The sequence below is a fragment of the Phyllobates terribilis genome, unplaced genomic scaffold (genome assembly GCF_046119375.1).
Source record: "Phyllobates terribilis strain yellow unplaced genomic scaffold, ASM4611937v1 Scaffold_1__5_contigs__length_1240528914, whole genome shotgun sequence".
In the NCBI taxonomy this organism is placed as follows: domain Eukaryota; kingdom Metazoa; phylum Chordata; class Amphibia; order Anura; family Dendrobatidae; genus Phyllobates; species Phyllobates terribilis.
The window spans coordinates 112,072,898-112,100,604 of NW_027362761.1; the positions used below are offsets into that span (position 1 = coordinate 112,072,898).

Consider the following 27,707-nt stretch of genomic DNA (forward strand, 5'->3'; position numbering starts at 1 on the left):
TCTCATTGCAGCTCAAGTCTGAGGCTATTCAGTCATCTCTTTACCAAAGCAAACTTAATGAAGTAATCAAAACTATTACTCAGGTATGGAAAAAAAAAGTGTGACACATGCACAGAGCCAGGGAAATGGACACATCATTGTACTGATGGAGGGCTAGACAATGCTTAGATTAGAGTGGGACCTACATATACAGTAACCATCCACTTGTCTATGCTATTTCAATTTCATTGCCAAACTGAACTATACTGTGGTATACTAGGTGTCTTTCTTGTGTTTAGGTCTTCTCAGGACTAGAAATATTACTCTCAATAAACCTAAAACCTGTGCCAATTAAAATATAGTTTCATTCAAAAACCAAATTATTGTTTCTCCAGGTTATTAACTTTTCTGGAGCCACTGGCCTACAGACTAATGCAGCTTGGATCCTTGGACATCTCCACTTATCGAGTCTATCTTCATCTCAGAGCAGAACTTCTGGTGAGTGCACAAAAGCTTGTGGCAAATAAATAACAATTGGAAACCTTTAGAACGTGCTAAAATGTAACAGATTTTGTATGGTTCCCAATTTTTGTCTTGACGGTTTTGCATGTTGTGTAGGTTTGTTTGGTTTTTATTCAAGACATTAGTGTATGAGTATTTATAGTCATTACTATATTATGATAATGTCACAGTAGTGTATGACTAGTTCTAGGCACTGCTGTATTATGGTGATGTCACAGTAGTGTATGACTAGTTCTAGGCACTGCTGTATTATGGTGATGTCACAGTAGTGTATGACTAGTTCTATGCATTTCTGTATTATGGTGATGTCACAGTAGTGTATGACTAGTTCTAGGCATTTCTGTATTATGGTGATGTCACAGTAGTGTATGACTAGTTCTAGGCACTGCTGTATTATGGTGATGTCACAGTAGTGTATGACTAGTTCTATGCATTTCTGTATTATGGTGATGTCACAGTAGTGTATGACTAGTTCTATGCATTTCTGTATTATGGTGATGTCACAGTAGTGTAGGACTAGTTCTAGGCACTGCTGTATTATGGTGATGTCACCGTAGTGTATGACTAGTTCTATGCATTTCTTTATTATGGTGATGTCACAGTAGTGTATGACTAGTTCTAGGCATTTCTGTATTATGGTGATGTCACCGTAGTGTATGACTAGTTCTATGCATTTCTGTATTATGGTGATGTCACCGTAGTGTATGACTAGTTCTATGCATTTCTGTATTATGGTGATGTCACCGTAGTGTATGACTAGTTCTATGCATTTCTGTATTATGGTGATGTCACCGTAGTGTATGACTAGTTCTATGCATTTCTGTATTATGGTGATGTCACAGTAGTGTATGACTAGTTCTAGGCATTTCTGTATTATGGTGATGTCACAGTAGTGTATGACTAGTTCTGTGCATTTCTGTATTATGGTGATGTCACCGTAGTGTATGACTAGTTCTAGGCACTGCTGTATTATGGTGATGTCACAGTAGTGTATGACTAGTTCTAGGCACTGCTGTATTATGGTGATGTCACAGTAGTGTATGACTAGTTCTATGCATTTCTGTATTACGGTGATGTCACTGTAGTGTATGACTAGTTCTAGGCACTGCTGTATTATGGTGATGTCACAGTATTGTATGACTAGTTCTATGCATTTCTGTATTATGGTGATGTCACAGTAGTGTATGACTAGTTCTATGCATTTCTGTATTATGGTGATGTCACCGTAGTGTATGACTAGTTCTATGCATTTCTTTATTATGGTAATGTCACAGTAGTGTATGACTAGTTCTAGGCATTTCTGTATTATGGTGATGTCACCGTAGTGTATGACTAGTTCTATGCATTTCTGTATTATGGTGATGTCACCGTAGTGTATGACTAGTTCTAGGCACTGCTGTATTATGGTGATGTCACCGTAGTGCATGACTAGTTCTATGCATTTCTTTATTATGGTGATGTCACAGTAGTGTATGACTAGTTCTAGGCATTTCTGTATTATGGTGATGTCACCGTAGTGCATGACTAGTTCTATGCATTTCTTTATTATGGTAATGTCACAGTAGTGTATGACTAGTTCTAGGCATTTCTGTATTATGGTGATGTCACCGTAGTGTATGACTAGTTCTAGGCATTTCTGTATTATGGTGATGTCACCGTAGTGTATGACTAGTTCTATGCATTTCTGTATTATGGTGATGTCACCGTAGTGTATGACTAGTTCTATGCATTTCTGTATTATGGTGATGTCACCGTAGTGTATGACTAGTTCTATGCATTTCTGTATTATGGTGATGTCACAGTAGTGTATGACTAGTTCTAGGCATTTCTGTATTATGGTGATGTCACAGTAGTGTATGACTAGTTCTAGGCACTGCTGTATTATGGTGATGTCACAGTAGTGTATGACTAGTTCTAGGCACTGCTGTATTATGGTGATGTCACAGTAGTGTATGACTAGTTCTAGGCATTTCTGTATTATGGTGATGTCACCTTAGTGTATGACTAGTTCTAGGCATTTCTGTATTATGGTGATGTCACCTTAGTGTATGACTAGTTCTAGGCATTTCTGTATTATGGTGATGTCACCTTAGTGTATGACTAGTTCTAGGCATTTCTGTATTATGGTGATGTCACAGTAGTGTATGACTAGTTCTAGGCATTTCTGTATTATGGTGATGTCACCGTAGTGTATGACTAGTTCTAGGCATTTCTGTATTATGGTGATGTCACCGTAGTGTATGACTAGTTCTAGGCATTTCTGTATTATGGTGATGTCACAGTGGTGTATGACTAGTTCTAGGCACTGCTGTATTATGGTGATGTCACAGTAGTGTATGACTAGTTCTAGGCATTTCTGGATTATGGTGATGTCACAGTAGTGTATGACTAGTTCTAGGCATTTCTGGATTATGGTGATGTCACCGTAGTGTATGACTAGTTCTAGGCATTTCTGTATTATGGTGATGTCACAGTGGTGTATGACTAGTTCTAGGCACTGCTGCATTATGGTGATGTCAGAGTGGTGTATGACTAGTTCTAGGCACTGCTGTATTATGGTGATGTCACAGTAGTGTATGACTAGTTCTAGGCACTGCTGTATTATGGTGATGTCACAGTAGTGTATGACTAGTTCTAGGCACTGCTGTATTATGGTGATGTCACCTTAGTGTATGACTAGTTCTAGGCATTTCTGTATTATGGTGATGTCACCGTAGTGTATGACTAGTTCTAGGCATTTCTGTATTATGGTGATGTCACAGTAGTGTATGACTAGTTCTAGGCATTTCTGTATTATGGTGATGTCACAGTAGTGTATGACTAGTTCTAGGCACTGCTGTATTATGGTGATGTCACAGTAGTGTATGACTAGTTCTAGGCACTGCTGTATTATGGTGATGTCACAGTAGTGTATGACTAGTTCTAGGCATTTCTGTATTATGGTGATGTCACAGTAGTGTATGACTAGTTCTAGGCACTGCTGTATTATGGTGATGTCACCGTAGTGTATGACTAGTTCTAGGCATTTCTGTATTATGGTGATGTCACAGTAGTGTATGACTAGTTCTAGGCACTGCTGCATTATGGTGATGTCACAGTAGTGTATGACTAGTTCTAGGCACTGCTGTATTATGGTGATGTCACCGTAGTGTATGACTAGTTCTAGGCATTTCTGTATTATGGTGAGGTCACAGTAGTGTATGACTAGTTCTAGGCACTGCTGTATTATGGTGATGTCACAGTAGTGTATGACTAGTTCTAGGCACTGCTGTATTATGGTGATGTCACAGTAGTGTATGACTAGTTCTAGGCACTGCTGTATTATGGTGATGTCACCTTAGTGTATGACTAGTTCTAGGCATTTCTGTATTATGGTGATGTCACAGTAGTGTATGACTAGTTCTATGCATTTCTGTATTATGGTGATGTCACAGTAGTGTATGACTAGTTCTAGGCATTGCTGTATTATGGTGATGTCACAGTAGTGTATGACTAGTTCTAGGCATTGCTGTATTATGGTGATGTCACAGTAGTGTATGACTAGTTCTCGGCATTTCTGTATTATGGTGATGTCACAGTAGTGTATGACTAGTTCTAGGCACTGCTGTATTATGGTGATGTCACCTTAGTGTATGACTAGTTCTAGGCATTGCTGTATTATGGTGATGTCACCATAGTGTGTGACTGTCAGCTTATGAACTTTAACATTATATACGGCCTGAGCATATGGGCACATATGTGATTATACTCTAAATCATGCTTGTAATGGACTGGGTGGTGGAACTGTGCCAAGACCCGAGGAGAACCTGGAGTGGCGTGACTAAGCGCCACACCAAGGCTGACCCCGGATGCACGGCAGCTGACGGTGCCGCGGTCCGAGGAGAGCCCAGGTAGGCGAGACCAGGTGCTACACCAGGACTGACCTCAGGTACACGGCTGCTGACCCCCAAGGGACAGGTAGCTGGAACAGCCCGGTAGGAGAGTACAGCTGATACAGATAGGCATGACAGGAACACTGGAACCACAGATGCAGATGAGTCCGACTGATACAAAGACTGGCAAGGCTATTTAAATCTTCCACTGGTTTATTAAAGGTACTGCATAAACCAGTGCAGCATTAGCAAAACGAACACTTTCTTCCTGGCCCAACGGGAAAACAAAAACATAACGTATGGCACGGTCCGTGTTGCTGTGGGGATCCGTTTGCCCAGGGGAAAAAAAAGGTTCAACTTTCCTTATAATCAAACACAGTTCTGAGTTGTGAAATCTGGAGAGCCTTATGTAACGCTCTCATTACCTTGGACATAAACGGCGTTCCCTGGTCCGTCAGGATTTCCTTTGGCAGGCCCATCCGGAAGAAAATATGAGCTAGCTCTCAGGCTATGCACCTGGCAGAGGAGTTTTAGTGGTACCGCCTCCAGGTACCATGTTGCTTAGTAGATTACCTCCAGGATATATTGGTGACCTCTGGCTGACTTAACTAGGGGCCTGACAAGGTCCATGGCAATCGGATCAAATGGGACCTCTATAATGGGTAACGGCACCAGGGGATTGAGGAAGTGGGAGACAGGAGCAGTTAGCTGACAGGTAGGACAGGACTGGCAATAATTAACAATCTCTGTGTGATACCTGGGCTAGTAGAACCTTTGAAACATCCGCTTCTTGGTTTTGTCTATGCCCAGATGCCCACCCAAGACATGAGAATGGGTCAAGACTAGTACACTATGCCCAGTCCCGGTACTTGCAGCTGCTCTAATACTTCACCTCTCAGTTTACTGATCCGATATAGAAGATCCTCATTTGCTGTGAAATATTGAAACCTGGTGTCAGCCCCCGGCTCTTTGGCAACCCCATTTATCACAGTCGCCTTGTTTTCATGCCCCTTTTAACTTAAGGTCCTCCATTTGAGTAGTTCCAAAATTTCCCCCAGAAACCTCCAACTCAAGAATCTCAGCCTCATGGGTCACCGTCTCATCCTCTTTGCCAGCAAGGACACACAGGGGGAACTCATCCGCCTCCGACTGCACTGGGCATTCTTCACGGTTGAACCTGCTTCTATCTGAGTAACTTGGTGCCCCCGCCTTTCGCCATAAGTCCCAGAACAAACTAAAGTCCCGCCCTATTATTACTGTGTGTAGCAAGTCTTTAACTACTCCAATGTCGAGGGACTCAGTGCCACAGTTCATTTTTATAGACACTCAACGGGGTAGTCCATCACTTCCCTTTGATTTCAGAGGACGCCCACGTTTTTTCTGAGGATTAATTTGTGGGGAGTGTGGCCCTTACCAGGGTTCCCAAACTCCCCGAGTCCAAGAGTCCCGACACCAGTACCTCATTTATTGCCACAGGATATGCTTGTGCCTGAACGGGCTGATAGTCCACATTGCAGGCTGGATAAGCATAATGTGAACATCACCTCCTCATGCTGCAGTCCATCGGTTCGGCGGATATTGGACGGCTATGTGCCCTGGACCATGACATCTCCATCAAATTAAGTCCTTAACAGTGGCCTTTAGCAACCCCTCAGCGACATCTTGGGACCTTGGACTACCCCTGTTGTGGCTCTACTATCCTTCTTTTGAGAGTCAAGCTACTTCAGGGTACCCCAGTACAGGGATGCAACACCACCTGGTTTCCTTAAGGACTTCTCGACCACCTGGTACCTTTCCACTAGGCCAACCTGGTTGTCTGCATTCCGGGGGTCTCTCTGGGCAACCTAGGTCTGCACCGGCCTAGGAAGGGAGTGAATGAATCTGTTCATAACAACTCGCTCAACCATCTGGGCTGGGGTAGAGACTCCGGCTGCAGCCACTTCTATACCAGATGTAGTAGGTCGAACATTTGGGAGTGAGGGGGTTTGTCACCGGAATACTCCCAGTGGTGGACCCTTTGAGCTCTAACAGACAAAGTCACTCCTGAGCATGCCATTATCTGTTTTTAATTTGGCATACTCCTGTGCATTCTGTAGGGCCAGGTCATAATAAGCCTTTTGGGGTTCCCCAGTTAAATAGGGGGCCAGCACCTCCGCCCACTGCTGCAGCGGCAGCGTCTCCCGCTCTGCTACCCTTTCGAACACAATCAAAAATGCCTCAACATAATCACCTGGGGTCATCTTTTATATAGCTCATCTTACCGCCTTCCGGATGTATGAGACATCACCTGGACTTGGGGTAGGGGTGGTTTCTTTGCTGCGGACATCCCCTGCCAGAAGTTCCATCTGGCTTTGCTGCTCTTAGATCTGCTGCATCAGGAGTTTTTTTGTCTCCTGCTGTACTTGTTGCTGCTCTTAGTGCTGCTGCTGCTCTTAGTGCTGCTGCTGCTCTTAGTGCTGCTGCTGCTCTTAGTGCTGCTGCTGCTCTTAGTGCTGCTGCTGCTGCTCTCAGTGCTGCTGCTGGATTAGATCCAGTTGCTTGATCAGCTCCTCCATTTTGTCTGACCGCTGTTCCATCCCTATAGCCGCCTTTACCCAGGGCATGCAGTTTGTCCACAGCCGTCACACTTGCTTCCTGGAGATGTTGCTCACCTTTTTCACCAACTGTGGTAGATCGGCTCACTCGGCTAAACCTAGAGGTAGACACAGGAACACTGTGTCTTTAAATCTTACACGGGTTTATTAATGGTACTGCATAAACCAGTGCAGCGTTAGGCCAGGAAGGCCGTGTTTGTTTTGCTAATGGGAAAACAAAAACATAACGTATGACATAGTCCATGTTGCTGTGGGGATTCATCTGCTCAAGAAAACAAACATAAAAAAAGGTTCAACTTTCCTTATAATCAAGCACCGTTCTGGAGCTCCCAACTCCAGACACACCCAACAATCAATGAGCCAGAAGGCTGTGTATTTATCCTCTGGACTCCATTCTGGGGTGAGATATGGTGAACAGCCACCCACTCTACAGCTGTTCACTCAACCTAGACCAAAACATGGCCGATAAACCCCTCTCAGCACTTAGTGTGCCGGAGCGTTTTCCCAGGTTCATATCACTGAAGCGAACAACCTCAGTGACGCATATCTCCCCTCCAGTACTTTGTCAGTGACTTTGTCACAACAACATGAGCCCCACATAGCCTCCCACATAGCCTCCCATACACAGCATGAGCCCCACATAGCCTCCCATACACAGCATGAGCCCCACATAGCCTCCCATACACAGCATGAGCCCCACATAGCCTCCCATACACAGCATGAGCCCCACATAGCCTCCCATACACAGCATGCCCCCACATAGCCTCCCATATATATAGCATGAGCCCCACATAGCCTCCTATGTACATACAAATATCCCATACACATGAAAAAAAAAAAGACCACATACCTCGCTCCTGTTCCCCCAGCTCTCTGCTCCTGTCTCTGTTGCACTGACTCTCCGCGGTGCACAGCTGACACAATGAAATTATGTAATCGCGTTTGCTGTCTCACGCTGATTGGTAGAAGAAGGGGTCTGCTGCCCCTCCTCCACTAATGTATTCACAGTTGCTTGCATCCCAAGGATACCAGTTGCTTGCAATGGACGGTGGGGGAGGGCAGGAGGTGGCTGTCGGCCACTGTTTCAGCCCTTTGGCTGTCGCGGTCCACGGGCCGGACTGGAACAGCCAGAGATTCAGATGTCACCTGCAGGCCGCACTTTGCCCAGGACTGATATAGACAATTTCTGCAATGTGTAATCGAAAAGTCATGGCAACATGTTCTAAACATACAAATTACACAGGTAAGTCAACTAATAATGTTTAAAGGGCTTGTCTGGTTACAAGATACCAGATCTGTGCTTGTCTGACACCCCCACCGATTAGCTGTTATAAGTCCAATTGCACCTGCTCTGCAGTACCCGGCAGTGGCCACTACACATTGAATGGAACTGTGCATTGCTGCTATGTTTTTATATCCAGGTGCCACTTGAGCTTATAGCAGCTAATCAATGGGTATAAAGGTTGTCAGACCACCACCCATCTGATATTAATAACCTATTCACAGGTCATCAATATATAGTGACCGGACCTTTAAGATAAGTTGGGATAATGTAAAGACTAGCTACTGAGCACTGGGAAACAGGCCAAAAAAATCCTCAAAATTGACTTAGCATTTCAAGAAGAATTCTGTTCTGAATACAGAAGTTGTATTCTTTATCCATGCGCTGATATGACTATACTTTTTATGTAGGTAGGGCTCTCCGATACCATTTGTGCCCTGTTGGACTTTATTGAATTACTTATAGTGTTTTGATGGGAAAACCAGTGCAGCATGCAGTGCTATGCATTCCATTAAATCTGATGTAATTTGCAAAAGATTCTCTAGCGCAAATGTGAACAGAGCCTAAATCATGAAAGCGCCTCAACTAATTGCACTAATGCATCAGCACATGAAAACTCACTAGTTAATCACATTTTCTGACTTCAGTTCCTCCAGATTTCAGCTATCTGCCTGAGAGAAGTTTAATACGCGCTCTTGTGGATTTCATTATTTCGGCTGGAAAGAAAGGTATTATTATTGTTTTATTGAATTCAACCTTTTATTCTCAGAGGAAGCAAAAATCAGCCTTAATTAATTGACATAGTTAGGTTTACCAAAAGGAGGAAAGTTCTTTTCTGGTTGTCAAACTAACAGATTTTAGATCAACCCTGTACACTGGGAATACTAGTAAATCCTCTACATTGTGTTATTCGCAGAAATAATTGAAGACCTTAAATCTATGTGCACCTTATGAATTCCTGTTAAAGTACATTCCAGGCCAGTGAAAAGTTTGCACTTACTTGTTCATGCAATGGTTTTCTTGGTTCTTATTTCAATGTGCATATTGTATATTAAGACTGAAGGCCGCAAAACCACGAAGGGAAAAAAGAAGAATAGAAACATGGTTGAAAAAAAATAAATGTGTTTAAACTTTAAATTCCTCAAAGTACCCCCTTTTATTTTGATGACAGCTTTACACCACCTTGACAGCTTCATTATATAGTCACATGGAATAGCTTTCCAACAGCCTTGAAGGCGTTTTATATATGCTGAGTGTTTTTTGGCTGCGTTGCTTTTAATCTGCGGTCCAACTCAACCGTCATTTGGGTTGATGTTGAATGATTGTGGAGGCCATGTCATCTGACACCGCACTCCATCCCACTCCTTCCTGGTCACATAGCTCTTACATAGACTGGAGGTGTGTTTTGGGTCATTGTCCTGCTGCAACACAAATAATGGTCCCACTAAGTGCAAACCCAAAAGGATGACCTTTCGATGATGTGGTAGCCATGCTGGGTTTGTGTATCTTGAATTTTCTAATAAATCACCAAGATTGTCACCAGAAAAGTACCCCCACACCAACATACCTTCCTCTACATGTTTGATAATGGGCACCACACATGTAGAAACCATCTGCTCACCTTTTCTGAGTCTCACAAGGAGATTGTTGTTGGTACCAAAAATCTGAAACTTTGACTAATCAGACCACAGTACAGATTTCCACAGATCTAATGTCCAGTCCTTGCGTTGCTTGATCCAAACAAGACTCTTCTTTTTTTCTTTCCTCAACATTGGCTTATTTGCAGCAATTCAACCAAAAATGCCTCCGCTAGACAACTGATGTTCAGGTGTATCTGGTATTTGTTGTCTATGCATCATTTATGAGGACTGATATCTGAGGTACTGTCAATTTGCATTTTCCATGGCTGATAATTTTGATGAACATATCCTCTGCAGCAGAGACAATTATTGGACTTTCATTTATGTGACTGTTCTCAAGAGAAACAATACACTGGAAAAGGACATCAATTTTGTCCATGTAACCATGTCCAAACACAAACCATGTCCAAACACAAATGCTCAACAGGATACAGCAGGCTCCCATGATAAAACCGGGGCTGCACAGGTGCAAAATGCTAATAATACTAAATAATACAACCACTTACTACCTAGCATCAGGGGCATGGTTGCCTAATATTCCAAATGTACACAGCCTTGCATAGGGTGTCATTCACACCATTACGTGAGATATACTGTTGTCCGGATAAGAGCCTATTAGTAACGCCCCTACTATTAGATCAGGCTGGCTGCTCAGTACCATAAGTACACACTACTGGACAGACTCCCCAACATACCAGCCACCACTGGAGGTCCCAGCATTCACCCTGTGTAAAAATGGAAAATGTGCAAAAAAGATGTAAAAAAAAATACACACGCTCGCAACCCACATCAAAGGCCCTCATTATATTGCAAATCCCTATTCTAAGTGATTACAAGTGGTTGTTTCATTAGTATTTTGCACTGCATCATCTTGTGCATTTGTTTTTGGACATGCTATTGGTAATATGGTTGGATTTTTGTTCTGTGATTTTTTTTTTTTTGTCCTCAAGAGAACCAGTTTGATGATTGTGATTGATGGTTTTCATTACTACACTTGAGGATAACTTCAAGGTTCTAGCACTTTTCCAGATCATTAAAAGAATGAAGGACTGTCTTTTTTTTCTTCTAATAAGTTGAAAGCTTCTTGGCTTATTCAGTCTTAACAGTTGTGGAATAGAGGTCAACTTTGAAGAGATCTGTGTAACAACAGTGCCTCTGCAAAGTATACCCGATGGTCGCAAACCGTTTCTGACTGCAGATGATCCCACAAGTAAACTTTTGACAAGTAATACCTGTTCATTGGAAACCACTTCAGATGACTACCTGTTGAAGATGTTGGAGAGAATGCCCAGGGGGTGTAAATCTGTTATCTGAGTGAAAGGCTATTACTTTGAGGAATTTAAGGCACAGCACATAATAGGTTTTGTTTCACACCAGTTTCTTTACTCCTTGTTTCCATATGTGGTGTTTTGTGATTTTGTTACCTCCAGTCTGAATCTACAATGTGCAGATTCCAATAAGAACAAGGAAAACCAATGCATCAACAGGTGTCTAAACTTTTGACTTTTTTTTTTGCAAGTCTTGTTTTCTGTGTTATCAGAGGGCACAATAAAGGTTACTGGGAACATACAAATAGCAATAACTAGTCCTTAAAAGTAAAGTGCATATTTCATTAGGCTGTTGAAGATATAGGGGGAGATTTATTAACATGTATTGACGAGAAAATTAGAGTAAAACACTTTGGAAAGTCACAATTTTGTTGTGTAATGCTGAGATGCACAAAAATGTAGCAACTTTTGGTGTTTTCACGCCAGTTTTAAGCAACTCTGCCAAAATGGGTTGAGTTGGGAAGGATGCGGGACCGGGTGTGGTTACGCTCGCCCATCAAATTCATTGCTAGTGCTGGCATTTCTTACACCAGAAATGTTAGTCCTGTCTTTGACTGTCTGAAGATTTCTGGTGAGGCGCACTCCACCAATAAGATGCTCTGAATTCATTAAAAGGCATGAGCCTCCTAATTAATGTTACACATCTTATTCCTGCACAGTTCTCATTAAGACTGATGTGTGCGACATCATTCTTAAAGAAGTTGTCCGTAGGATAGGGCATTAATGTAGGATCGGCCGGGGTCCCGCATGCGGCACCCCCGACGATCAACTGTTATTGGTGCTGGTGTTGGCGGCTGCAGGCTGGAAGTGCTTACCTGCGGTGCTTGGCCGTCCATCTGTAGTGGCCGCAGCGGGGTACTGCACATCCGCCTCCCATTCAATTGAATAGTGCAGTAACAAGCACCGGCCACTACAACTTGACGGCCAAGCAGTGCAGGTGAGCACTTCCGGTCTGTGGCCGCCGCCACCGATAATAGCTCATCGGCGGGGGTGCTGTGTGCGGGACCCCGGCCGATCATACGCATAGGGCATCAATGTGAAAGTAGTGGACAACTCCTTTAATGAATCGGGGCCACAGTGATTTCACAAAAATATTTACTTTGTAATTAAAATTATTTAAGTGTCAAATCTGTACTGACGTAGCTTGTATGGAAGTATGGATTTCAAAAATATTGTAACTTTTTTTTTTTTTTTTTTTTTACAGAGTTTCTGCTTAAAATGTTCCAAATTGCTCAACACGTTAGGCCCAGTTTTTTCCACGCTCATTTGTTTTTAAACAAAGTATTGTTTTAAACATATACCACATACAGCATCTATAAACCCTTTACAATCAGGTCTGACATGGCTACAGTCTTTCAGAAAGGCATCACGCGTGACTGGGGTGTATCTGGTATTACAGCTCGTCTCCATTGAAGTGACGGAGGTTGGGCTGCCATACCACACACAACCTCTGGAGCAGGAGTGGCACTGTTTTTAAAAGAAAGCAGCCATGTTTTTGTAATCCTGAACAACCCCTTTAAAGACTCACTTTAATTGTTTCAACAGCCATAAATATTTGTATGGAAGTGTTGTAGAGCGACAAATCTATGAGCAGTTCTATAGTGTCCTGCAGCTTTTAGGCTCTTAGACACCAGTTCCTGATGTATCAGATCTTTTTTTTCTGGATTTCCTCTTTAGTATTTAATTTTGCAACAAAGGAAGTCGGTATCATTTTAGTTCCACTGTCTAACCACAATCTGAGAGTTAGTTCTCTCTCATTTTACAAGACATCAGTCCCAGCTTGTGTGCCTAGAATAGTGTCTTATGAAACATAGTAGCAGCACATTAATTTTCAGTTATTTTATTTGGTAATTTACCTACCTCCATTTGTCAAAGGCCTGATGTGTGCCGCAGGTATCAAAGTGATATTTGTCCATATCCGTTTGTATTTGACTTTTGAAATTCGTGAATATTTGATGTATAAAGTATATTATACTTTGAACACATTGTGTGACCTTCTCTGTTACGTTGGAAATAGGAAAGATATTATTAGGATCCGTTCACATTAGATTCATGGTTTCTGTGCAGCTGATTGTGATGAAACCTGACAGACTCCATTGACTTTTATTGTAACAAAGTACCGGTATGTAAGGCTTATGTTGTTATTTTTTACTAGAGCATGCTAGAGGAATTGCTAGAGGAACCCTTTAAGATTAGCTCAGCTTCTTAACTTCTTACATGAGAAAAATAGCAACATGTTTGTAAAAACAAACAATTTTACAGTTTATCTCTTCTCAAGTATGGGGGGATTTTTCATTTACAATTTACTGCACATTGCCTCCAGAGCCGTGGTAAGCCAAACCTCAGACTCCTCAGTTTCCCTGACTTCCGACTCCACAGCACGGCCTCACTACTGAGCATGTAGATAAAGTGTAGCACAGATTCATCTCAGCTAAAAGCCGAGATCATTAGATCTGGAACAGAACAGACATTTATAGGACAATAACTATGCCAAATTCTTATGAAAACATTTACAGCACATCCTGCATTGTACTAATGAACCCAATTTATTATATATTTTCGGAGTCGGTCCATTTTATACCGACAACAACTCCGACTCCACAGCCCTGGTTGCCTCTGCAGCATTGGAAGAGCATAGGTGGACGGTTTCCTAGGCAAAGTGTGCGCGCTTACAAAGCTGTTTGCTGTGTAGCTTTCATCTAATGAGCTTCAGTGTCCTTTACAGTGTTCTTTCAATGCTGCAGGGGCAAAGCTGCTATTGCTAGCTGCATCAGACAGATCACAATTCAGACCAGCGCAGCACCCATGCCGCTAACCTGAACTGTCAATCTTCAGGAACGTATGGTCTCTCGGCAAGCAGGAAGCCGGGAGGCTGAGAAGCAATGTGCTCCTGAAGCAAAAAGATTAGACAAATACTTTAATGCTGAACAGAGCCTAGATCTATACCCTATGTGTAAGATATAGATATGTGCAGCTTTTGAAATATATGTAATAGTGGCTGTGAAGATTTTAGGTTGCGGGTTGTAATAATCACCTAGGCAGGTTAACGATGCAATTCATTTTATTTCTTCAGTCCACGGTAATACAGCAATTCCAGATAAATGGTCAAAATGCAATTCTCTCAGTCCTCAAGTTACCAACCCGGGATCAGTAGTTCCACTGCCCCCATACCAGGCAATACCCAATGTCTCCCACCTTTTGGTTTGCCCACTGCTTTTTGTATTCTCCGCCGGTATAGTCGGCAGTGACAGCTTATGCTCCTCCAGTCGACAGATATCACGACAACAGCACGTGAATTTCACTACAGCTAAAAAGCCCCATTTTCTTGTCAGTATCTTCAATACCCCAAGCCGCCTCCAGGAAATTGAGCCTGGCCCTCGGGAAACACCTACCCCCCCAAAACTAACTGTGCATTGGTGGGGTATCTCACTCTGGCTGAGCCCCATCTCCTGAGACTGCATGTGAGACCCACTGAGGTGACTGCTCCCCTGGGTCTACTATCCCCATCCACACAATGGGACTAGTTGCTGGCAGTACAATGGCTTAAGGCCCCTGAGACACTGTCGAGATTAATGGAATGATTGCTTTACATTTTCCCTAGCAATCTCCTGACTGGCCTTATGTATACATAAGATCCAACCAGCACGTCTTCCTCTGCTTACTGTCACTGAATGTAAGCATTGATTCCTGAGGCTGAACTGACGAGCAAAGAAATTACTAATAAAACACAGCAAGCAAATCTATAATAAAATACAATAAGATCAACGGTGCTCTGTGCTAGAAAAAGTTTGCATCCCTTAGAGCTGCGGACTCTGCTCTACGTGCATCGGGTGCAATAGTCTTTAGTAAGTGGCCAACTCCTCACAGTGGCATTTATAACATTGTAACCAAAAACATCATATTCAGTGCCTTGAAAAATTATTCATACCATGTGAACTGTCCCACATTTTCATGTTATACCCACAAATGATTTTTTATTGGGATTTCATGTGATATAACAACACAAAATAGCAAGTATTTGTGAAGTGTAAAGAAAATGGTACATTGTTTTCTAATTATTTTAAAAATATAAATCTGAAAATTGTGACGTGCATTTGTATTCAGCCCCCCTGAGTCTAAACTTTGTAGGCCACCTTTTGCTGCAAGTCTTTTGGGGTATGTCTCTGCCAGCTTTGCACTTCTGGAGGCTGACATTTTTGTCCATTCTTCTTAACAAACTTGCTCTAGCTCAGTGAGATTGGATGGAGAACTTCTGTGAACAGCAATTTTCAAGTCTTTCCACAGATTCTCAATGAGATTTAGGTCTGGACTGTGACTAGGTCATTCAAACACCTAAATATGCTTTGATCTAAACCATTCCATTGTAACTCTGGCGGTATGTTAGGGTCGCTGTCCTACTGGAAGGTGAACCAAAGCCCCAGAATCAAGTCTTTGGCAGCCTCTAACAGGTTTTCTTCCCTACTAAAGAAAAGCATCCCCACATCATGCTGCCATCGACATGTTTGACGGTGGGGATGGTGTTTTCAGGGTGAAGTGCATTGTTGGTTTTCCACACAGACAGCATTTTACATTTAGCCCAAAAAGTTCTACTTTGGTCTCATCTGACCAAAGCACCTTCTTCCACATGCTAACTTTTTCCCCTACATGTCTTTTTGCAAACTGCAAACGGGACTTCTTATGGCTTGATTTAAAAAATGACTTTCTTCTTGACACTCTTCCATAAAGGCCAGATTTGTGGAGTATACAACTAAGGCCACAGGCCACACAGTTGTACTCAATTTAATAATATAATATTAATTTTTATTTATATAGTGCCAACTTATTCCGCCGCACTTCACAATTAAGTAGGTACATATACAGACAATATAAACAATACAATGTATGACATTTCAACAGTGAGGGAGTGAGGGCCCTGCTCGCAAGCTTACAATCTATATGGAAATGGGGGGGACACAATAGGAAGAACATGGTCATCAGCCAGTATCCATCTAATGGCAGTTACCGTGTGCTATTTGGTGCATGGCGGATGTGGAGACAGATGAATATACAGGGGCAGATTAAAATTAATATTTAGGAGGGAGCAGGGGAGAGTTAGATTGGTGAGTTGAGGTGATAGACTTCTCTAAACAGATGTGTTTTTAAAGCACGTTTGAAGACATGAGGACTAGATATCAGTCGGATCGTTTGGGGCAGTGCATTCGAGAAACCTGGCGAGGCACGAGAGAAGTCTTGGAGACGGAGGTGTGAGGTTCGGATTAAGGAGGATGTCAGTCTGAGATCAGTTGCAGAAGTCACATACTAATTATGTAACTTCTGGGGGCAATTGGCACTCAGAACTTTAATTAGGGGTATCAGACTACATGGGGCTGAATACAAATGCATACTACAATTTTCAGATTTATATTTTTACAATAATTAGAAAACCATTTATCATTTACTTTACACTTCACAAATGCCTGCTACTTAGTGTTGGTATATCACATCAAATCCCCCAAAAATAAGTTTAAGTTTGTGGGTGTACCGTGAAAAAAAATATGGAAAACTACACCGGATGTGAATACTTTTTCAATGCACTGTACCTGTTACATAAGAAATATAGTAAAGTTTTGGCATGATGCTATGGCACAAAACCATTTAGCATTCTTTTTTCTTTTATTGCAGGCCCTGAAGCCATCCCTCCAGCCTTGGTTAGGGTGTGTGTGTCGTCCATTGTGGCAGCTGCTGACACTCATCAGTACCCTCCTGTTAATTGGGCATCTATCCTTGCTCCTTTAATGCGACTCAACTTTGGCAAGTCATTTCAGTTTGATTCTAATCCGCTAAATTGTAGTTTTATCTTTACTTCTAGATATGTGTTTGTTTTTTTGTTCATAGAGATCCTGGCACTTCTCCTTCCTTCACCTTCCTAGCTATATTTTACCACTACCCGCTGTTTTAAAGTGTATCAGACACAATTAGTATATTTGGAGTGTGCCATTTATCTGTGACACAGTTAGGATTTATTTTCTCAGTAAATCGCCATCATGCCTTGTGATAATTTTTTTTTTTTGTGCCAACTGTTGTGTTTTTATTTATTGCAAAGGGATTCAAAATTGTGTCCTCCTTTTATTTAAAAAGAATGTTTTAAAATACCCAAAAAAACTATTCTATCTTCTTCTCTTCCCTGGTGGTCAACACAGGTGCTCTGGTGGCCTTCCTGCTCTTTGCTTGCTAGCGGTCAACTTGTCTTCACAGCCAATTGGTGTCTTCATCAGTCAGGTGCCAAACTACTGGCATCATGGCTCCTGTTGCTGAACGGTGATGCCAATAATACACCTGATTGGCCGCAGCGGTCACACGCTGACCACTTGTAAACACAAACCTGTAGAAACGACGTAGCGTCAGTTCTGGACTGCCAAGGGAAAGAAGAAGGGAGTAGTGTTTATATTATTTTTATAACATTTGCAGCCTATTGTTAAAAGTTGGATACTCCCTTTATCGTGAACTGTCAAGTATAATGGTAGATTTTTGTGTTATACTGTTTTTTTTACTTTAAATTAGGTGAAGAAATCCAAAAGCTGTGTGTCCAGATAGCAGTGACGCAGGCCCAGACTTCTCCAAATGCAGCTGTGCTGCTTGGAATGTGGGTGGTACCACCCTTAGTTTACAGCCTCAATGTAAGTAGCGGTTCACAGTCATTACTACAGGAATGCAAGACTTAGTCATTCGGCCAACTGCATTTCTAGATAGTCTCCATTTGTAAGGATCATGTGGAAACATTGACATAGCATTTAAAAAATCGACCTATGCAAGACTCTTACTGCTTATGTTCTCAAACTTATCGCTTTCTTTTTTGGATTGGAAAATTGCCATGTGTCTTACAAAACTTTTCCTTCTATGTAAACTAGTCAAAAATGTTGACTGTATTTTCTAAAGATTTGGCACACATATCTAACAAAAAGGGCCTGGAAATCTGTACAATTTCCTGTCTAAGCTTTACAAATGAGGTCAGTGATATTGGTGTTTCTTTTCTGCATGAACTTTGTTATACATGTGTTGGTACCCTTACACACATTACGGTAAAGTCAGCCAAACCTTCCGACCTGCCAATGTGTATAGGACCTCCCATCTTCCCTCTACCGAAGATGATGTGAGAGTACAGGATCAGGCACTTTGAACTCAAATGCCAGAGGTGTCTGGTTTGCGGTTTACTTCCCCGTCCCCATTTAGTGTACATATGTATGGGAGAGAGAGGGGATGACCAAAATATCATTCTGCTGACACCTGTCTAATATGGCCGCTGGGCAGCAAGGTGGCTCAGTAGATAGCACTGTTGCTTTCCAGCACTGGGGCCCTGGGTTCAAATCTCACCTTGGGCAACATCTGCTTGTATGTTCTTGCCGTGTTTGCATGAGTGTAGTTTATGAGCCCCAATAGGGACAGTGATGTTGATGTCTGTAAAGTGCTGTGGAAATTTATGGCACTATACAAGTAAGTAAAATTAATAAAGAACTTGACCAATCACATGCTACAATTATTAGAAGTGTCCTTCCAAGACACTCACAAGGGCCCAGAAAGGTGAAATATTGAACAGTTCCCTAACAAATTTGGCCTGGTTTTAAATATGTATTTTTTTCTAAGGCTTCATTGTGTTCCATTTTCATCCACCTGCTTTTTGCATTGCAGGTCACAACCCAGTCGTACCTGGTTACCTCTTTGTGTCTGTGGATGAAGCATGTATCTGAGGATAAGCTGCAGACTTTTGCCGATGTGTGTATGGTTTCACAGTTTGGGTCCCAGTCTAAGACATTGGATGTAGAGATCTCAAATAATATTTTGCTGGGTTTGACTCAGGCTGTGAAGCTTCCCAATCCTCCACAGCATTGCTGGAGCTTTCTGTGTAAAACCATAGAAAGACTATACATGCTGTTACCAGATGAGATTCAGGTAATCTATTCAAAATAATGTAATACCTATGGTCACTGTCCTTCCAACAATTTTTGCATAAATCAGTAGTACAGATGAATATAAGAAACTCTGTAATATACCTTATCAGATAAATCTGCTTCTTTCTCCACTAATGAGCCACTTCTCGTTCCCCAATTCTCCTAAACTCATCACTTACTCCAAAAAACAATTAAAATCCATTTTGCTTAACACAAGACGATGACAGCTTTACATCTAAAAGTAAAGTCTGTGGAGGGAGATGGGTGGGGGAGGAGGAATGAGGAGCACAGTGAAAAAGCCAGCAGAGGCAGTCAGATCGCTCTGCAGCTCCTGGTAAGTGCTTTAACTCATCCCAGATCTGGATTCACAGCTATGTTGCACAGTACTGATATATAATCTTTTCCTTACTGGTGCTTCTAAACATCTACTACACAGAAATATTAGAGCTGAAATCCTTCATGTCAGTGTGTGCTATATGTGGGAGACTTCATAGCAGCCACTCTCAACCCACTAGCTCAGAGATAACGGAGAATTAGAGATAAATGTCTGATGAACATTACAGGATAGAGATACTAAAACAACAGCTAATTATGAAGTCACTTGAAACTAAAGATAGACTTTAACAGCATATTATTATTATTATTTATATGGCACCATTGATTCCATGGTGCTGTACATGAGAAGGGGTTACATACAATATACAGATATCACTTACAGTAAATGAACTAACAATGATAGACTGGTACAGAGGGAAGAGGACCCTGCTCTTGCGGGCTTACATTCTACAGCATATACACTCTTACTTACAAAAGCCTAATGGCACTTATTTATGCCTGTTTTAAAATGAACATGTATTCTTTACTTTGAAGCTATCCACTTTCTTTTTATCTTTTTTACATATGTGCACTTGATGCAGAAGACAAATATGGAGATTTATATTGAAGTCTCAAAATGCATCTCCGAATTGTCCGACAGTGAAGTAGAAAGAATTTGCTGCATTTCCAAGGTAAAATCCTAAAACCTAAAGTAGCTGCTCTTTTATATAAAGTTTGTTGTAACAGTAACCTTTATGTATTTTTATCTTGCCCGTTAAGATTTACTTTAATTCCATACCTTCACTGCAGGACAACATCATAAAGTCAACTTTTGTTCGAGTGTACCTGATTTCTCAAGGGCGGCTACCACTGTCATACTTATGGAAAGTGCTAGAAGTGGCTGTGGACTGCAGTGATAATCAGACCATCGCCTGGATGTTGTTACAGACTTTCTATCAAGCAAGAGTCATAAGTCACCAGAACACAGGTACTATAGTACTAGAATTGGAGAAGCACTAACTGAGAAATAAATCCAAACTAAAAATAAAGACTGAAGCAAACGCATGCCTCTCTGTCTGCAGTGACTTCTGCATGCCTTAAAGGCAATCTGTCTTATAGAAATGTAGCAGATGTTTCATCTGGTGTGTTAGGCCATGTTCACACGTTCAGTATTTGGTCAGCATTGTACCTCAGTATTTGTAGCCAAAACCAGGAGAGGAACAATCAGAGGAGACGTATAATAGAAACGCGTCACCACTTCTGTATTTATCACCCACTCCTGGTTATGGCTACAAATACTGATATGAAATTCTGCCGTGTGAATGTAGCCTTAAGTTAGTGCTTAGTGGTACTTGAAGCCAGAACATTAAGTGGATATTTTACTACTTTCCAGCCAAAGATAAGCAAGCTGAGCCCCACCAAATTTGTAATAATCAAACCAATCTTCAGTTTGAATACAAATAATAGCAGAAAATTAACAATATAGAAAGTGTTAGGGTTATTTTATAACCTAAAGGATTTTTCTGGGCACAGGAAAAAATAAAAATTGAACGGACTGTACCTGTAATAACCCCCCCAAATACCGATTACCTAAATTTTATTTATTGCTCCCTTTAAAACGCCAGCAGCCATCATTGTCGTCCTTTATTGTATTCTAGAGGAAGAGCTATATCTGTCCCACAGCGCTCACACTTTGTCTCTGTGCCTACCCCTCTACCTACAAAGCACCATTAGAGGAGCATACCTGGGCAAAGTGCGGCATTCAGCCACATCCGGCTTTTTGCCTATTCCTATCTGGCCCGTAGACCTAGACAGCCTGCTGGATACAGTGGTGTACTGTGCCACATGGCCGCCTGGCATTACAACTTTACCAGTACCTCCATCCCTAGGATGAATTCACCGGTGGAGGCGGGAGTCCATAGCCTCTTTTTGTAATGTATATATTTCTTATACTGTAACCGCATATCTATTTATTTCTATTTGCCACATAATCTTGTTGTTTATTTCTTGACTCTTACAGGAATTTTAAAGCGATTGGACTGGCTGCTTGATTTAATCAGTTACATAAGAAACATAGCTTATAAGTCGACGCCTTTGCAACATGTTCTTCTGAGTAAGGTAAAGCAAATTTATGTCATGTAAATGGAAAAAATTCCTGTTTTATGCAAACTATTGACCACAGTGTGTAAATATCAACTGATCGGTTTTATGCTTTCTTTCCTTTGTTTTTTGGATTGTATTTTTGGCAGAGTTATAACTGTATTAGTATCTCTTCTTATGTAGGGAGTGGACTTCCTGCTGTCTGTATTTGCTGCATCAGTAGTGGCCTGGGGTGATCATGCTACACCCTTAATCCTTGGGATTCATGGCAGGTGGTTCTCATGGAACCGGGAATCACCATTTACCCCTGGTTCTTTGGGCAAGCAGTCTATGGACATTTTGACAGTGAATGAATGTTTTACTGCATTACCAGCAAGCTTACAGTCACTATTAGCCAAAGAGCCTTGGAAGGCCCATGCTCAGAAGGTACAGTATAGCCCATGTATAATTGAATCGCTATATATTGCATGTATTGAGCTAGCGTTAACACATTGAGTCCTTCAGACACCCTAAAAGTAGAAAACAGACTGACTTTAAACTGGCCATACATTACAAGTTTCAGATGGCTGATTTCTGATCGATGTTTTTGGTTACCATATGAAGGTTGGACCATTCTAGGCTTTCCTTGATTTTATATATATCTGTTTGTTTTGTAACCACAGCACCCAAAAATAACTGGCAAAATCCAATGCGACAGATCAACTTTTTAACAGATATCTGTCATATGTTGGCATCTGTCACACTCGTTTTTGTGGAGAAAAGGTGTAGCTGTAGTAAATGGGCTAAATCTACCTGTCCTTCCAGTATATCTCCTTTATGGCCCTTTAGTCTTCTAATAATGACATCCACCAAACTGCAGATGTGCTGTAGGACTACCATTTATGACATGCCACTGGTATTTCAGGACGCAGAATTGTATAATAGGAAGGCTAGCACATCGTGATAGCGCAACTCCTTCCCTTTGTCTTCTGCTCTCCCAGGCGCTTCACCTACAAATATATGACAGACGGGTGGGAGAAGTTTAACTCTTCTCGATGTGGAGGAAAAACGCCTCACTTTACATAGCAGACTGCTATATAAAGCGGGTAAGAAATTGTGCAAGTTCTCCCACTTAAAAATATGAGAGAGGCCTGTAATTGACATCATAGGTAGACCTCTACTATGAGAGACAAGATGAGAAAACTAATCCTGAAAATCACATTGTCTGATTTGGAAAGAATTTTTTTGCAAATTTTGGTGGAAAATTAAGTATTTGGTCAGTTACAAAAGTTCATCTCAATACTTTGTTATATATCCTTTGTTAGCAATGACAGAGGTCAAACTTTTTCTGTAAGTCTTCACAAGGTTGGCACACACTGTTGCTGGTATGTTGGCCCATTCCTCCATGCAGATCTCCTCTAGAGCAGTGATGTTTTGGGACTGCCGCTGGGCAACATGGACTTTCTACTCCTTCCAAAGGTTTTCTATAGGGTTTAGATCTGGAGATTGGCTAGGCCACTCCAGGACCTTGAAATGCTTCTTACAAAGCCACTCCTTCGTTGCCCTGGCGGTGTGCTTGGGACCATTGTCATGCTGAAAGACCCAGGCACGTTTCATCTTCAATGCCCTTGCTGATGGAAGGAGGTTTGCACTCAAAATCTCACGATACATGGCCCCATTCATTCTTTCATGTACACGGATCAGTCATCCTGGTCTCTTGACAGAGAAACAGCCCCAAAGCATCATGTTGCCACCCCCATGCTTCACAGTAGGTATGGTGTTCTTTGGATGCAACTCAGCATTCTTTCTCCTCCAAATACGACGAGCTGTGTTTCTACCAAACCGTTCTACTTTGGTTTCATCTGACCATATGACATTCTCCAAAATACTCTTCTGGATAATTCATATGCTCTCTAGCGAACTTCAGACGGGCCCGGACATGTAATGGCTTAAACAGGGGGACACGTCTGGCACTGCTGGATCTGAGTCCCTGGCGGCGTAGTGTGTTACTGATGGTAGCCTGTGTAACGTTGGTCCCAGCTCTCTGCAGGTCATTCACTAGGTGCCCCCGTGTGGTTCTGGGATTTTTGCTCACCGTTCTTGAGATCATTTTGACCCCACGGGGTGAGATCTTGTGTGGAGCCCCAGATCGAGGGAGATTATCAGTGGTCTTGTATGTCTTCCATTTTCTAATTATTGCTCCCACAGTTGATTTCTTCACACCAAGCTGCTTGCCTATTGCAGATTCAGCCTTCCCAGCCTGGTGCTACAGTTTTGTTTCTGTTGTCCTTCGACAGCTCTTTGGTCTTCACCAGAGTGGAGTTTGGAGTGTGACTGTTTGAGGTTGCGGACAGGTGTCTTTTATACTGATAACAAGTTCAAACAGGTGCCAGTACTACAGGTAATGAGTGGAGGACAGAGGGGCCTCTTAAAGAAGAAGTTACAGATCTGTGAGAGCCAGAAATCTTGCTTGTTTGTAATTGACCAAATACTTATTTTCCACCAAAATTTGAAAACCATTTCTTTCCAAATCAGACAATGTGATTTTCCGGATTTGTTTTCTCATTTTGTCTCTCATAGTAGAGGTCTAACTATGATGACAATTACAGGTCTCTCTCATCTTTTTAAGTGGGAGAACTTGCACAATTGGTGGCTGACTAAATACTTTTTTTCCCCACTGTAGCTCTTCAAAGGCCTGCCCACAGAGCCTGTAAGTAGGCACAAGCATACATTAGTTGGCTGTATTTAGACATATGGAATAACGTACATATTATAATAAAAGTGGACAGGATATAGAAAAGAATGAACAAATTGATGCAAATAAAGGGAAACTATCAGCAAGTTCAACATCTTCCCCCTAGACCGTCTGGGCATGTAGCCCATTGAAAGACGCATACATTTGAACCTTTATACTGGCAATCCGTTCCATGAATCTGGAGAAATTCACGATTTTAGTAGTATGCAAATGAAGTGTGAAGTGCTCCCCAAGCTGAAGAAAGCACTTAGGGAAACTTTTGCCTACTCAGGTGATTTACATTCTTTTCACCTCCCTCTCTGAGCGGTTGCCGACTAGGAAATCTTGTGCCTGCACAAATCAATGGTCTCCTCACTTCTGCGCACCACGTTGCCCTTCTACTGCAGAACTCTGGAGCCTGTCACCTTAGAGGTGTCCGAACTGTGAGACTGCTGTATCTGCCAGCATACTGAAGAACTGGGCTCTGCAGAACACTTGACTTAGTCTCTTCATGGTCTATGGGACTGCCAGATATAGCTGAGTGCAGCACTCCCTTCTGGCAGGCCAACAGATAATGAATAGAGTGGAGGTTAAAGAGAACCTGTCATGTCCCAAAATACTATTCACCTGCAGATATGGGGTTAATCTGCAGGTTAATGGCATTCTAAAGCTGTGGTATGATCAGACTATGTTCCTGTACGGTCAGACACAGCCATTACACAGTACACAGCAGGGGCACATTTATAAGATTATCTCAGCACAGGGACATTTTATTTAAACACATCCAATTGTGGAACTTAATTTTAATCAATACATCTTGGAATAATAATAACTTTTGTTTGTGAGAAAACCCCTTTATTGTCCGCTGAATCCAGTAGTATCTCAACAGGGAAAGCCATAATAGCAACGTCACCTGTGTAAGGGATGAAATAATATGTGATCTATCCAATTTAATAGTGGCACAATAGCCACAGCGTAGAGCTGTGCTGTCCGACTCTGTTCACCATTAAAAACTGCTGATCAGTGGAGGTGCAAGTTGTCAGACCCCCACTGATACTAATCTGATATTTATGGCCCATCCATTTCATAAGGCCAGACAACTCCTTTAAGCATCTGTTCAGTTTTCTGTAAGTAATATTCTAGAATAATAGACTGACTTAAATTAATGAAGTGCCAGTTACTGGATTAATTCTTAGCTACTCAACCTTGATTGGTGATCCCACTTTGTGAGACATAATCATTATTTTTTTCTCTTATACAGTTTATTGATTGGATGATGAATCTCCTTGAAAGTCCTGAAGGAGCCTTATCAGATGCATCAAAGCATGTTTTGGAAGGTATGGCTACTGTTGGATTGTATGAATGCTAGATTCAAGTCTATGAAACTGTTCTGGAGATATGACAAAGGAAGTCTATGATCATTATACCATTAACGGTATATGCACACAACTTTTTCAGGTGGGCTTGAAAGCAGAATGCACCTGAAAAATACATTATGTAAGACGTGAAGATGTGAGGGCCAGCTAAATGCTTAAAAGAATGAACATATGTATTGCTATGTAAAAACAACTCACAGTTCAGGCTTTTGATTGTCATTTCCATGCTTCAGGTTTCAAAAGACACCAAGTGGTTAAAAGAAGTGACCTGACCATTCTTAAGGCGTTTTTCGCTTTAGTTTATAATAGAAGTCAATGGGAAGGTTCAAAAGTGCTAGTGGTTTCTTCATTATTGAATGGAGTTAAAAAATGTCCAGAAAATACCAGAGCAAAAAACATGACAAAAATGCAGGCAAATGCTTAAAAAAAAGCCAGCAGTCAAAATTGTAAAAAAAAGCACTTAGGAAACGAGAGAAATAAAAGAAAGACGCTCCAGTAAAAAAAAAAAACCTTTGGTTTCACCTGCCTGAGTGCATACCATAAGACTTACTAGTAATTTAGATTTGTAGAGAAAAGTAGAACATTATTCTAGAGATGCACAGGTTTGCCTCAACCATAGATTTATTGAGATATTTTAGACCCAAGAAAAACTCTGCTTTTGTAATAATGTTGTAAGAGACCCTTCATCAGGTGGGGTGCCTCACGACTTCATGAGGATTCTGTTGGGAAGATGCTGTGGGTGGTGTTCCTTGTGTTATGGACCTGACAATGTGTCGTGGGAATGGCATACTAGGTATGTGCTGCTTTTTATGACTTGGGATAAAGTATCTCTTATTTATTTTCTTTCAGCTTCCCTTTTTAACTTGAGAGGTCTTGCAGAGTTTAAGAGGAAAGCGGTGTGGACCAGAGCCTACGGCTGGTAATGGTCTGCTGTGTCCTTCATCAACTGGCCAGCATATCATTTGTCATTAACATACTGTCTGGTTATTGACTCATACTGATACTTACTGTAGCATTTTGTTCTGAAAATGTGAAAGTAAAATGCCAAATTGTTTTAAGGCTAAAAGAAGTGTCCTTTATAGCTGAAATGACAGTCAGCCAGGCATAATAGCCATCACTATCATGTCTTGTATTTATTACTACAGCTCTCGTATAACTTGCTGAGATACAAACTCTCCATTCAGGTCAATATTATCTTATTTACATTTCTGTAGTCGTCTCCAAAATGTCTGTACACCTTCCTCAAATGCCGCATCTAAAATAAAGAACATCAAATTGTGCGTCTGTATTTTTTTTTGTGTTCATGGTTAAAGTAGCTTTTACGTTCTACAGCTTTCTTTCCTACGTATATTGCAATGTTTAGGTATAAAGTGTAAGGCTACGCTCCCATGATGAGCTTTTGGTGAGTTTTTGATGTTGCAGATTTTCTGCACGCATTAAGTAAAATGGGTTACTTGCATTTTTTTTTTAAATATTCAGCGTCGAAAACTCATCATGGGAACGTAGCCTAATTCTCTCTCTGTATGTGCTATGCATACTCCACAATCAAGCGGGAAGAGGAGAGCATCTTCCCAAAAGCTATTTCCTCAAAGTTGGAAATAATTGGCATAAATGTTCTTTATGCAGAAAACATTAGCTGTCACAAGAAATAAGGGCCCCGTTATGTACCTAGCGTGATGTAACACTGGTCAACCAAGAACTACTATACATTTTGCTAGAAAAGTTTATGTTGCTGAGAGAGGCCAAGAATCCAACCTCTTTGAAGATCTCCTCCTATCTGTCAATTTGCACCAGTTTTTCATAGCATCACATTATCTTGCACAATGTAAGGTAGGAAGATGCCTTGTGTGTACGTGTGTGTAAGGGTATGAATGGGTCATCAGTCATAATAGAATATATAACATCTTTGTTGTATTACAAATACACATTCTTCATGTATCATTATCAATTCCTCTCTTACTGATTTCACGTCACGATATAGTATTGTACATGGTTATTGTGCAACCTCTGCAAAGTTGCTTACTGTGGTACACAATGGTATTATATTGTTCCTTTAAAAGG

At 41.5% G+C, this 27,707-nt stretch overlaps 1 protein-coding gene across 2 annotated transcripts in view; it reads left to right on the forward strand.

Moving 5' to 3' along the window:
* The window catches only part of FOCAD (focadhesin), a 272,768-nt gene extending 245,842 nt beyond the window's left edge, over window positions 1-26,926 (forward strand). For both annotated transcript variants that reach the window (XM_073666136.1, XM_073666149.1), the window contains exons 33-44: window positions 12-83; window positions 375-477; window positions 8,897-8,977; window positions 16,879-17,007; window positions 17,758-17,873; window positions 18,883-19,143; window positions 20,060-20,149; window positions 20,268-20,445; window positions 21,478-21,575; window positions 21,741-21,983; window positions 25,532-25,607; window positions 26,496-26,926. In XM_073666136.1, coding sequence (XP_073522237.1) covers window positions 12-83; window positions 375-477; window positions 8,897-8,977; window positions 16,879-17,007; window positions 17,758-17,873; window positions 18,883-19,143; window positions 20,060-20,149; window positions 20,268-20,445; window positions 21,478-21,575; window positions 21,741-21,983; window positions 25,532-25,607; window positions 26,496-26,569 — 1,521 coding nt within the window. In that variant the 3' untranslated portion in view covers window positions 26,570-26,926. The remainder of the gene's footprint in view (window positions 1-11; window positions 84-374; window positions 478-8,896; window positions 8,978-16,878; window positions 17,008-17,757; window positions 17,874-18,882; window positions 19,144-20,059; window positions 20,150-20,267; window positions 20,446-21,477; window positions 21,576-21,740; window positions 21,984-25,531; window positions 25,608-26,495) is intronic.
* Window positions 26,927-27,707: the final 781 nt, after the last annotated feature.